This window comes from Rhamphochromis sp. 'chilingali', assembly GCF_963969265.1.
Source record: "Rhamphochromis sp. 'chilingali' genome assembly, chromosome: 20".
NCBI lineage: Eukaryota > Metazoa > Chordata > Actinopteri > Cichliformes > Cichlidae > Rhamphochromis > Rhamphochromis sp. 'chilingali'.
The window spans coordinates 1,932,805-1,945,120 of record NC_137947.1 but is presented as its reverse complement, the minus strand read 5'-3'; the positions used below and the strand labels follow the sequence as shown (position 1 = coordinate 1,945,120).

At 40.7% G+C, this 12,316-nt stretch overlaps 1 protein-coding gene across 6 annotated transcripts in view; it reads right to left on the bottom strand.

The window, feature by feature from the left end:
• The window catches only part of ltbp1 (latent transforming growth factor beta binding protein 1), a 143,921-nt gene that overhangs the window by 18,558 nt on the left and 113,047 nt on the right, over window positions 1-12,316 (bottom strand). For all 6 annotated transcript variants that reach the window (XM_080869053.1, XM_080869051.1, XM_080869049.1 and 3 more), the window contains 6 exons: window positions 12,227-12,313; window positions 9,965-10,090; window positions 7,957-8,076; window positions 4,383-4,505; window positions 1,796-1,921; window positions 1,588-1,716 (listed from right to left, as the gene is read on the bottom strand). In XM_080869053.1, coding sequence (XP_080725179.1) covers window positions 1,588-1,716; window positions 1,796-1,921; window positions 4,383-4,505; window positions 7,957-8,076; window positions 9,965-10,090; window positions 12,227-12,313 — 711 coding nt within the window. The remainder of the gene's footprint in view (window positions 1-1,587; window positions 1,717-1,795; window positions 1,922-4,382; window positions 4,506-7,956; window positions 8,077-9,964; window positions 10,091-12,226; window positions 12,314-12,316) is intronic.

Here is a 12,316-nt window from a genome sequence, read left to right as displayed (position 1 = left end):
AGTTAAAGCAGGGAATACACAATCCACAACATACAACAACAGCATGTCATCTTTCATTTATCGTGTCAGGGAGACCCTCTCGCTAACAGTAGAGTTGAACTATGCAACAAGATTCATCTGTACCAGAGGAAAATACTAAAATAGACAGACTTCTAAATTATTTAAAAAAATGTAAATGCAAAATTATTCAAATGTTTACAGAACAGAAGTTAGAGGGCAGACAAGATAAAAAAAATAAGCTCAGGCAGTATTACTTATTGGAGTATAGCAGGGTAGAAGCTAACAACAGTGCATCAAGTCAAGTCGGTCCAGAAAAGTTCCAGAACGTTTCTTCAAGGTTAAAAACTATTGAACGCTGAAACTAGCTCACTGAAGCACATAAAAGAAAGATAAGACTGCCACCTCATACATGACCTAGGGTCCATTAGATAGATTTTGGTTGAGTTGGACTGTAGAATGAAGGAAAAGCCATCCACATATGCTCAGCATATGTGGGAACTGTAGGACATGTGTTCTGTTTGGAAACTGTTGGAAAGCCTGCATTTGATGATCTCATGAAGCTGGTTCACAGACACACACACAATATGAAAAAAGAAATGAAAGCAAAACCATGTTTGATTTTAAATTTGGCCTTTAATGGCACTTCCTTACATACTTCTAGACCGCTCCTAGATCTGTTGCTACTTTTAGAATACTTCACAGAAGTCCTATTCTGAGCACATTTGCAATTTCACCATAGACCTCAAAGTTGGACATAAAGCAAAAACCATCTGCTGGGTCAAATTAAAACACAGTATCCAAGCACAAAGGTAAGGTCAGGAGCACAATTGGAAGTGTCCTCGTTGCGTTTTACCTCCAAATTTATCCCCTGCAAGCTGACTGTCAACAAAGAGTTCAAATGCAGATACAAATTGTGTCAAATGTATCTGCAGTTTGTGTCATTGCGCTACTTGCGAGCAGATCATGCACACAGTGATCCAAATGAAGCGCAGCAGTGTGGAGGTGCACACGGAGATGATCTTGATGGGTAGATTTTGAAATCATGAAACTCTGATTCCTACAGTGACTAGAATTTGTGTGTTATGCTGGCATGGTGTGGGTCCATGTACCATTTCTGTCCCGATGGGAGTGGCTTCTTCCAGGAAAACATGGCCCCCAACCAGAGGGCATGAGTGCTCACATGAAATGTAAGATGTAAATATTATTCTATGGCCTCTACAGTCACTGGATGTAGGACTAAAAACACCTTTGGGAGTGCTGTCCACCGCCATCACCAAAACACTAAATAAGGGGAATTTATCTTTACATTTTTTTTTATAATAAAAGTATTCATTCATCACATGCCATCAGCAGCCCAACACCTAAAACATTTAATTCTGGTAATATGGGGAAGTATGGAGAATTTACATAGGAAAACTACACTTAAACATTTATATGGAAGATATTAGTCATGGTGAATGGACTGGTTCTACCTGGGCATTTAGAGCGCTTTATGCAACAATAATCACATTCATTAAACATCTGGTTGCTTGGAAACAGCATGTTTACATCGTATATGTGTGCCTTGTCAGTGCCATTGCATCTTACCATCACAGGATGGCATGTGGAGGCTAGCAGTGAATCCACTGTCGCACACACACAGATACGATCCTTCTGTGTTGAGACATTTGCCATGAGGGGAACACAGCTCTGTGTCGTCGGCACACTCATCGACATCTGCGAACACACAGCGTGAACAGAGTTTGTGTCATTCCATACAACGAGTCTACATCCTTTGTTTAAAGAAGCAGCTTACCACTGCAGATGGTGCCATTGATCTGCCGGTACCCCTGTGGGCAGGTACAGGTGTAGGAGCCCAGATTGTTGACGCACTCTCCCACTTCCTTACATGGCCTGACTTCCTCTGTGCACTCATTCACATCTAAAACATCAATAACACAACACAGGTTTTTTGATTAAAGTGATATGTTCTGATTATTTTGACAGATTTGATCAAATCCTTATTATACATCCGTCCCGACCCGGACAGCTTATCCCTGTCAAGGTCGTGGGGGGGAGGGTGGAGCCTACCCCAGCTACCACAGGGCAATAGGCAGATTACACCCTGGACAGGTTGCCAGTCTGTCACAGAGCTAACACATAGAGACAGACAACCATTCACACTCACGGGCAATTAAGAGTTACCAATAAACCTAACCCTACTGACTGCATGACTTTGGACTGTGGGAGGAAGCCAGAGACAACCCAGGCAAGCACGCAGAGAACATGCAAACTCCACACATAAAGACCACGGTGAGGCAACAGTGCTAATCACCGCACCACCGTGCTGCCCATTGTCTATTTGAATGTTGCAGCAGCAAGTGGTAGCAGAACGGTGAACAAGCTGCCCACAGGCCAGGGCAAGAACAAAACTTTCAGGTAAATAAATCATTGTAATGATGTCTTGATGCATTCTCAATCATCCAGGAAAGTAAATCTCCAAAAGTTGAATCTGTTCATCTGGACGTAGCGTTTTGTGGGAGAAATGTTTCGTCACTCATCCAAGTGACTTCTTCAGTCTCAGCTGACTGCAGGTTTCAATCTTATAAACAGTACATTTGCATGATGACTGAAACCAGCCCACTGAAGGAACAATGGGCTGGGAGGTCAGAGAGAAGGACAACCGCTGCCCAAGCGACCCCTGTAGTGATCCCATATGTGTCAGGAGTATCGGAGCAGTTGAGACACATTTTTTCTAAACACCGTGTCTCTGTGGCTTTTAAACCCCAAAACATGCTGCACCAAAAATTGGTCCAGCCCAAGGATCAGGTCCCCCGACACAAACAGAGTAACATAGTGTACACTGTTAAGTGCCAGGAGGATTGTCAGGATTTATACATCAGGGAAACCAAACAACCTCTGGCGAAGCGGACGGCACAACACAGAAGAGCTACCTCGTCAGGCTAGTGGACACTCTTTCAAAGATGAGGATGTACACATCCTGGACAGGGAGGAACGCTGGTTTGAGCGCGGAGTCAAGGAGGCCATTTACGTGAAAAGGGAAAGACCATCTCTGAATTGAGGAGGGGGCTTAAGGGTACATCTTTCACCATCTTACAATGCTATGATTGCAGCCATTCACCAACTCTGTGAATGGTACTCATGGCCATTGATCAGTGGTCTTTGGTCAGTGGGTTTTGGTTAGTGGTTGTTGATCAATGGTCATGAGAATTTGCATATTAAGATTAAGGAAGTGACCTCCCAGCCCATTGTTCCTTCAGTGGGCTGGGTTCAGTCATTATGCAAATGTACTGTTTATAAGATTGGGGAAACCTGCAGTCAGCTGAGACTGAAGAAGTCACTTGAATGAGTGACGAAACATTTCTCCCACAAAACGCTACGTCCAACTTTTGGAGACATTGTGATGATGTGTTCTTCAGCCATGTTATGAGACATCGAAGACAGAGTATTTATACAAAGGATCTGAAATGCTGCCAGAAGGTGGCTGGATGTTCTATCACGACAATTTCCATGACCTACCAGCTCTTTCTGTCAAATCTGGACACCTGTGACTTCTATCGTTTCCCTAAAATGAAATTAAAGCTTAAAAGATACTTTTTCAACATGGTCTAGAAGAAGCACATAAAACTAAAAGGTATCACTGCACAAAGCGTCGTCAAGGGTAACGGGGGTGAAGTTTTAATCAAAAAATCAAGTAAGTACTTGGTATAACAATTTTGACCTCTATGGATAGATTCTCCATGTATAACAACCCTGCAGTTGATGATTAATAAGTCGCCCATTCGGATATTGTTATGCTATAAAGGCTCCCTTGATTGACAGTTGTGGGTCACTAATTAGCAGACATTTATGCCTCCATGTTGCATCCATACAGTTTAAGGATTCAAGGCTAACTAAGCTTGCTACTGAAAACTGTATCCTCTGATCTCTACACCAACTTCTGCCTCAAAATAAAACATCAAATCAGATTCCAAAACTACAGTACTAATGCAGAATGCATATAGTTTCACCTTATTTACTCTCCCATGAAATGGAGGGAATATGTAACTGCTTCCATTTGTTTGTCTGTCTGATTGTTAGAGGTCCTCAAAATATCATATTTAAATTTTGTTGTTATATCAGCTTGAGCTGATATATTTTTGGTGAAAATTGGGAGAAGGTCAAAAAATCAATAAAAACTTTATGTTACCCACCTGCATGCACAGATTGATATCTACAAACTTTGCAACAACATAGTAGGACTTTGGGGACCTCGGAAAAAAATCTGAAGAAACCATATTAGCAATATAGCTTAATATCTTAAAAATCTACAGCTTATAGATGACAAAGATTTCAGCCATTTCTGCTCCAATTATATGGGTAAAGATAACAAAATATCATACCATCACACTGGTCTCCAGCTGGCGATAGTCTGAAGCCTGGCCCACACACACAGAAAAAGGAGCCTTCAGTATTCTGGCAGTGGCCTCTGACACAGACTCTCTGATCCTGGCACTCATCTATATCTGAAACAACACAAACAACAGGGTTAAACTTGCATGGATTTCTCACACAGCAGATGAACAGTGTGCTGAGGGGCTTCTCTCAATGAATAATTATTTAAGCAAACAAACTGGTTGAGACCGACTGTCTGCAGTGTTTCTTCACATACAGTGAAAACAGTGAGCGCACTGATTTATACAGGGAGTGCAGAATTATTAGGCAAGTTGTATTTTTGAGGAATAATGTTATTATTGAACAACAACCATGTTCTCAATGAACCCAAAAAACTCATTAATATCAAAGCTGAATGTTTGTGGAATTAGTTTTTAGTTTGTTTTTAGTTTGAGCTATTTTAGGGGGATATCTGTGTGTGCAGGTGACTATTACTGTGCATAATTATTAGGCAACTTAACAAAAAACAAATATATACCCATTTCAATGATTTATTTTTACCAGTGAAACCAATATAACATCTCCACATTCACAAATACACATTTCTGACATTCAAAAACAAAACAAAAACAAATCAGCGACCAATATAGCCACCTTTCTTTGCAAGGACACTCAAAAGCCTGCCATCCATGGATTCTGTCAGTGTTTTGATCTGTTCACCATCAACATTGCGTGCAGCAGCAACCACAGCCTCCCAGACACTGTTCAGAGAGGTGTACTGTTTTCCCTCCTTGTAAATCTCACATTTGATGATGGACCACAGGTTCTCAATGGGGTTCAGATCAGGTGAACAAGGAGGCCATGTCATTAGTTTTTCTTCTTTTATACCCTTTCTTGCAGCCACGCTGTGGAGTACTTGGACGCGTGTGATGGAGCATTGTCCTGCATGAAAATCATGTTTTTCTTGAAGGATGCAGACTTCTTCCTGTACCACTGCTTGAAGAAGGTGTCTTCCAGAAACTGGCAGTAGGACTGGGAGTTGAGCTTGACTCCATCCTCAACCCGAAAAGGCCCCACAAGCTCATCTTTGATGATACCAGCCCAAACCAGTACTCCACCTCCACCTTGCTGGCGTCTGAGTCGGACTGGAGCTCTCTGCCCTTTACCAATCCAGCCACGGGCCCATCCATCGGGCCCATCAAGACTCACTCTCATTTCATCAGTCCATAAAACCTTAGAAAAACCAGTCTTGAGATATTTCTTGGCCCAGTCTTGACGTTTCAGCTTGTGTGTCTTGTTCAGTGGTGGTCGTCTTTCAGCCTTTCTTACCTTGGCCATGTCTCTGAGTATTGCACACCTTGTGCTTTTGGGCACTCCAGTGATGTTGCAGCTCTGAAATATGGCCAAACTGGTGGCAAGTGGCATCTTGGCAGCTGCACGCTTGACTTTTCTCAGTTCATGGGCAGTTATTTTGCGCCTTGGTTTTTCCACACGCTTCTTGCGACCCTGTTGACTATTTTGAATGAAACGCTTGATTGTTCGATGATCACGCTTCAGAAGCTTTGCAATTTTGAGACTGCTGCATCCCTCTGCAAGATATCTCACTATTTTTGACTTTTCTGAGCCTGTCAAGTCCTTCTTTTGACCCATTTTGCCAAAGGAAAGGACGTTGCCTAATAATTATGCACACCTGATATAGGGTGTTGATGTCATTAGACCACACCCCTTCTCATTACAGAGATGCACATCACCTAATATGCTTAATTGGTAGTAGGCTTTCAAGCCTATACAGCTTGGAGTAAGACGACATGCATGAAGAGGATGATGTGGACAAAATACTCATTTGCCTAATAATTCTGCACTCCCTGTAGTGTGAGTGTTACACTAAACTTATCTGAACACTGGAATAAACACAGGCACAGTATTGGGAGTGGCCTATTATAACTAATGCATTGTTATACAATGGAAGCACGGCTTTAAATTATTAAATATGATTTTAATCATTTTTATTTACGAAAATGTCATCATTGGTTGATAAGCAGGTAATGACATCTAAATCATGCAAGCACTGGCCAAACCTAATGCATGATTAGAGGGTAAAACCTCTTTTAATGGCTCTTCTGACTGTATTTTTATAGACTTTTGGTGACCACCACAGACTAGTGCCCACCAGCTAAATCATTGTCGGTTTAAGTAAGTCGGTCTGAGTCGGATTCCATTCCAGGCTCTTCAGCATTCTGAAGCATAATGCCCAAGAAGTCAGGAATCAGCACACAAGTCCTTAATGATTATGCTCAACCGTATCTCGAAAACATCCTCCCATCATCCCGGCCGAGAACGTTGCTCTCACACTGCAGGTTCACTTGTGGTTCCTAGAGATGTACAATGGGAGGCAGAGCCAACAGCCATCAGGCCCTGTCTTGTGGAAACAGCTACCAGTTTGAGCTCAGGGGACAGACACCTTCTTTACTTTAACGTTGACTTCATACTTTCTTTTTTGATAAAGGGCTGTCTGTGGCTCAGTCTGTTAAAAGACCTCCCATGATGCACTCAGCACTCCCCTCTTTTCACTCCTGTTATTTATATATAATTTTCACTGTTGCCTTTCATGTCATTAACTTTCGTTTATTCTCTCCTGTAGTCCAAAAATGCCCTCGAACTCATGGACACACACACACATAATCTAGTTGATGTGAGTTTGGCAGTCACATGCAAACACTTGTGGCATGGTTTATTAACTTCTATGAAGGATTCTGCTGCACAGCCTAATTCTTTTCTCTCGCTGCTACCACCATTCTCTGTTGTGGCTTGGCTTGGCTGACATGGTGTGTCAAAACTTCACAGCTAACCTCGAGTCGCATTGGATACAGGAGTGGCAAAGTGCTAAAAGAGTAGAGATGGGCACACCTTTTGTGCCTGCTAGAAATAATAGCATTACCAGGAAAGCATGGGGAAATGTTGTGTATTCTTTGGCATATTTTGCAATTTTATTTCTTGACTGGTACAGGTGTACAACTTTGCATCTGTTTCCTGGGTTGATCCCTTAATGTTTTGACCGCCAGACATACGCACCATGAGGTTAAGGGTTATCCTGAAAAATATAAGTGTTCTCTAGGCCATTAATGGCTTATACTGGAAGTTGGCGCACACAACGGTTTCCTGTTGGTTTTCTGATGATCATAGAGATTTTCATGCATCGCCAAGCTTTGCTAGCAACCAAGTGCAATATTTTAACTATGTGATCAGATGATTAAAAGAAATTTGTTAAAAATGAAAAATCAGAAACAGATGAAAACCTCCCTTGGTCTTTCTCCATGTGTTTTCAGGCAGTCACTGTAACTGTAACTCCTCCAGTCCATGATTGTGCGCCAGGCTCAAAGTAACACAACCTTTACTCTGCACTGATCAGCAACCTAGGTACAACTCAGACTTGTATTAATGCTGCACTAATATCATACATGTATTATATTACACACTGTTTAGTTTAGGCACATTATTAATTAAAACTGATTTAAAGGAGCCTTGCACTGCAGTAAGGTCCAAATACAGAGACATGTACATGTTAACAGTGTAAGGACCTACCCACACACTGGCCTCCTTGACCCAAGAAGCCAGACGGACAGGAGCCGCAGCTATAGCTACCAGGCTCATTGTAGCAGATACCAGAAGGACACACTAGCCTGTTTTCACATTCATCGACATCTGAGAACACACAAATAAGCTGTCACAACAAACATGTTCAAAAACAGTCATTCAGTATTCACTCTTCTTTTAGCTCTAGCTTTAGTCTCTACCAGCGCTCTCTGGCTCTGTAGCTGCTGAATCCTTCTCTGCATGTCTGTCTGTGGTTTGGCAGACATTCATCAGCTTCACTGTAAACAGCTGAGTCCATAAAGAGCAACATTTCTAAAGCTGGTTCAACAAAACTCAATTTTTTCCACATTACCAGCTGTTTTTCAAAGAAAAAGCATTAAAAAGCAGACAGACAGAAACTGTTTAACACTCAGAGTTCTAAGTCATCACAGGTGACACACCTAATGTTAGATTTTTGTGAAAGACAAAACTGACCTGGTAGAGACTAAAAACAACGCTAAAAGACTGCAACAAGGATCTCACGCTTGGGCAGTATCAATATCACAGGGCATTTAAAAATCACAACAAATACATTTTGTTAAAAAACAAACAAAAACATCTCCCTTAGAACAGAGTTGAGGGTGGTTGTTGCAATGTAAAAAGTACCCGTGTACAAAAGTTCACCAGTCAAATATGCATCGTAGGAAATTTTATACACCGCGGTGTCACGATTTTTACTAGAACATCTAAAACCAATACTCCTGTTTTTGTCTGCTTTGCATCAATCTTGTTAATAGACACTATGGTTGCAAACCCACATGCATATAAACCTCTCAAAGAAGTCATAATCTGATCCACGAGCCTCTGCAGCTAAGCAGAAGAGATTTTATTGCGGCTATGGAGAAATCATCATCACGCCTGTTTGCCCTCTGAGCCCTAATTCAATATCATTTTGGTGGGTGGGGAGAGCTGCATTGAAACGGCAGGAAACCACGTAATGACAGTGCATCATATTCATATCCCAATAAGGCCGATGAGCCGGGAGGAGGGTGGCGCTGATGTCGGTAACAGTGTGGTTGTTGGTCTCATCCGAGATTCCACCAGCTTAGAATTCCATTAGAATGCACTTGTTAGTTTGACCAATGCCAGATGTTATAGATGTGCACAGCATAAATACTGTCCTAGTGCCTGATTTACTTTGACTGTAAATGTTCCTCCATGTCTCACTTTTATTCCAGAACAGGATACAGCATATGGTGAATACGTTTTAAATATTTATTTGCTCTGGGGCTCCAGCCTAACAAACATATTAGTCTATAATAAATTATAGTCTAGGTTCTTAGCTCACTGACTATATTAACAAGTAGGCAGTAAGTCAGAGTAACTAAGAAGTAAGAACATAATTCATGATAACTCACAAACTTCTCTTCAGTCAAACGTACTGGTCCCTGAACTAAGATTCTTGGGTCCTGGGTCCAATCCAGCAAACCCACGCAGTGCCTACGGCTTTTAACGCAGTGGTTCTAAAACGTTTCCTTTTTTTATGCCCTAACTCGGACCCCAAAAAAAAGCTCACACTCTACACAAAAAAACTCAGGAAAAAATACAATTGTTATAAAGAAAGTAAATAAAATTTTCTAATGTGTTTGCCTTTATTCCACTAATAATTAACTTCCTTTTTCTGACAGAAGCTGGTGGAAAGATGCTGATTTGTTAGACTGTATCTAAGTCCCATGAACATTCAGACCTCATGGCTGTCTGTGATGAGGATTAAACCTTCGGACAGTAAATGAGGAAGCTGGAAACAGGTCACAAGGGAAAAAAAGAGTGCTTTAAGTTGAGAAAACAGCCATTTGCTGTTCATGTCTTTTGGACATGGGCCATTCATTTCACCTATCATATCTCAACTGCAGGACACTGATTCCATGAGCTTTGCTAAAATCATGTTGCTTTTGCTCGCACTACACATGGCGTACAAAGCTTGTTTAACTTCAACTCTGACCAATACATTCCTTACCTATGCAGGTGGTTTGGGTCTCATCCAGGTGGTATCCTTCATCACAGTGGCAGATATAGCTCTCAGCTGTGTTGTAACAAATCCCGTGGCCGCAAATATAAGGGTTGATCTGGCACTCATCTACCTCTGGGCCAGAAGAGAAACAGGAGAGCACTAATGTAGCAGCACTTTTAAGAGCTAATAATGGGTCCCATAAGTTACTATAAAGAGCTGCAAGGAACCACAGCCTACCATTAATGTACCACAAGTTAACAGCTTAATAAAAAAGCATCACAAGTTCACATAATCTACCACAAAGTAGCCGAAAGCAACTGACTGCGGAGCAGGTGACGGAATTAAAACCATATCAAACCAGACAAAGTGTTTTATTACTGGCAGTTATTCTCAGCATATTGTGAAGAAGGTCAAATAAATACCTTTTAGTACTTTGCAGTTATCCTTGTGAGCTGCTTTTCATAGTAAATCCTTTTTAGTTCATTAGTAAATGATTCGAGATGTGAGTTTGCACCACAGCAAACATCTTTGACAGTTAGCGATGTAGTTATTTTCCAACTGGGAAAGCTAAGATGTAGATTAGTTCTGCGCTAACAAGTGTTACTGGACATCAGGCAACCGTTCGAGAAGTTTCTCCAAGTTCTAAGAAGACTCTATGGACAACAACATACACACTATATATAACACGGAGTGCATCCACAAAGTGCGGAGACACATGCAGTCAGAAGTATTTGGACAGTGAAGCAATTTTGCTTCAAACAAAAGAAATCAAGATCTGATTGCAGAACTTCAGCAACATTAAACACTTTTGGAATTCCAGTCCTTTTTTTCAAAAACCTGCAAAAATCTGACTGTAGTACTAAACACAATTCTTATATTTAAAACAATTTTAACTCGTCAGTTACTTTTGAGCCTCAGAAAATGGAATATGTATAAAATGGCTGAAAGGTATAAATATTTTTCACCTGAATCACATTTATCAGATACATTTGCCTCTTCATAGATTCGTCTATATTTTAATTCTATGTACAATTTGAAAAAAATATATAAATTTATTCTCTCAATGACTTCATGAAGTCTGGAGCCTTTCCAGCACACTTGGAACATAAAGTTCTTGGAGAAAGTCTTTTTCAAACTTTAATCTTTTAGTTCAGCATTTCACTCAATTTGAGGGAAACGTCCCCGCGCAGAACCTGTGGAACTACATAATTAAACTTCATGGGAGAAGATGATTCCTTATTTAGATAAAGAAATTGGAGTCAAGACAGATGAGCCTAGAGAAGACTTTTTAAGTAATATTTTAATTACTGCCACTCTAAGGTGGAGAGCGAAGCATCAATTAATACTAGGATTTCTTTGAGCAGTCTTGCAGAGAAGATTTGGTGAGTTTATCATGGGCACAACCCACATATATAAATCTGCTGCTCATTTTCCTTACAAACGCGGCACTGCTTCAGAGGAAATAAACAGGCTTTCAACAGTATAGGATTAATTGCCAGTAATAATTGTTACAATAAAGAAATAATCGACCCAACACAAGTTTCCTTACTTTCTGTGCTAAGTTTAGTTAGGCTAAAGGAATGCTTGGCTCAACACAGCTCTGACTTTCTGCCAGCCTGGCCACTGTGCTGAAGAGAACCCTGGGGTTTTCTTATTTTCTTCAATCAGTATAATAAGATGTCTCTGTAGATTTATGGATTGCATTTGGATTGCATCCAGGTTAAATGAAAATCTACTGAGACACTTTGTGCTCTAGCTTATGGGTTATCTACATTAAGGTCCATATTTGGGAATTGTACCAGGGAGTCAAACACTGGGCTTTCTTTGTCAGGGGAGCTGACGTACGTCAACCTGCCAGTACAAAAATTGAACAGCAACATTTAAAAGCAAGATTTAAAAATCTAGTTGGTTTTGGTATGATGAGTAACCTTCAGTAATAGTAATAAATCACACAGCAATAGTACATTCAAGTAGTTGTAAAAAGCATGATAATATATTAAGTAATCCAAATACGTTACAAAATACACTTTGGGGCATGTATTCTGTAACCTGTAGTGGAATACATTTTAAAAAGTAATCTTCCCAACATTGTTTGCAAATTACTCGAATCTTTCCTAAATTGAAATGGTTCATCTCTTACGAGGTAGACACCAACTAGCATTTACACAATTACAAAAAGCTGGTGCGAAGAAAAAGAGAAAACAGAAAAAACACACAAAAGAACAAAAAAAGTTTGCAAAGAAAGAGTGAAGAATGTTTCAGCCCTACCTGCTGCCTGAGTAGGTGCGATGTCCTGGCCTGCATTAGTTGGAAGAATCTCTACTGGTGCAGGAGGAGAAATCCTCTCAACCACTTCTG